Source organism: Wasmannia auropunctata, unplaced genomic scaffold (genome assembly GCF_000956235.1).
Source record: "Wasmannia auropunctata unplaced genomic scaffold, wasmannia.A_1.0 LD265208.1, whole genome shotgun sequence".
NCBI classification, from domain to species: Eukaryota; Metazoa; Arthropoda; class Insecta; order Hymenoptera; family Formicidae; genus Wasmannia; species Wasmannia auropunctata.
The window spans coordinates 1-738 of record NW_012097682.1 but is presented as its reverse complement, the minus strand read 5'-3'; the positions used below and the strand labels follow the sequence as shown (position 1 = coordinate 738).

Sequence of the window (738 nt, the reverse complement as noted above, 5' to 3'; positions counted from 1 at the left end):
TAGGTATAGTTCATACAAAACAACATGAAGGGAGTCAGAGCTCTACTAATAGTGGGACTGTTGTCAGTCGCCACAATTGCGAAAGAGGATAAAGAGAAGGAAGATATCGGCACAGTAATAGGAATTGATCTGGGCACAACTTATTCTTGGTGAGTATACATTGTCATAAACGAAACGTTATTAAGAATAATTACAATTATCGAGAGACAATTATTTATCGTCTTTATCAATTATCATCTTTTTGCAAGCAAATTAATAAGATGTACATATGCTTTTAGTGTTGGCGTTTACAAAAACGGCCGTGTGGAGATCATCGCCAACGATCAGGGTAACCGAATCACGCCTTCTTACGTGGCGTTCACCAGTGACGGCGAGCGTTTAATCGGCGATGCCGCCAAGAATCAACTGACGACGAATCCAGAGAACACCGTGTTCGACGCCAAGCGCCTGATCGGCCGCGAATGGTCGGATCCCACTGTGCAGCACGATGTGAAATTCTTCCCGTTCCCGGTCATCGAGAAGAACAGCAAGCCGCATATTAAGGTCGACACTAGTCAAGGCGAAAAGGTCTTTGCACCTGAGGAGATCTCGGCTATGGTATTGGGCAAGATGAAGGAGACCGCCGAGGCCTATCTCGGCAAGAAGGTCACTCACGCGGTAGTCACCGTGCCAGCTTACTTCAACGATGCGCAAAGACAGGTGAGGTTTGCGAGAAGTTTGATACACTTTAATGTCTTT

General features: G+C 45.8%; 1 protein-coding gene across 1 annotated transcript; it reads left to right on the top strand.

Moving 5' to 3' along the window:
• Positions 1-8: 8 nt before the first annotated feature.
• Positions 9-699, top strand: LOC105462359 (heat shock 70 kDa protein cognate 3-like; the record flags this gene model as incomplete). Its single annotated transcript, XM_011708882.1, has 2 exons — positions 9-149; positions 279-699. Coding segments are annotated over exons 1-2 (546 nt in total), but the record flags the coding sequence as incomplete, so codon positions are not given.
• Between the last annotated feature and the right edge of the window lie 39 nt (positions 700-738).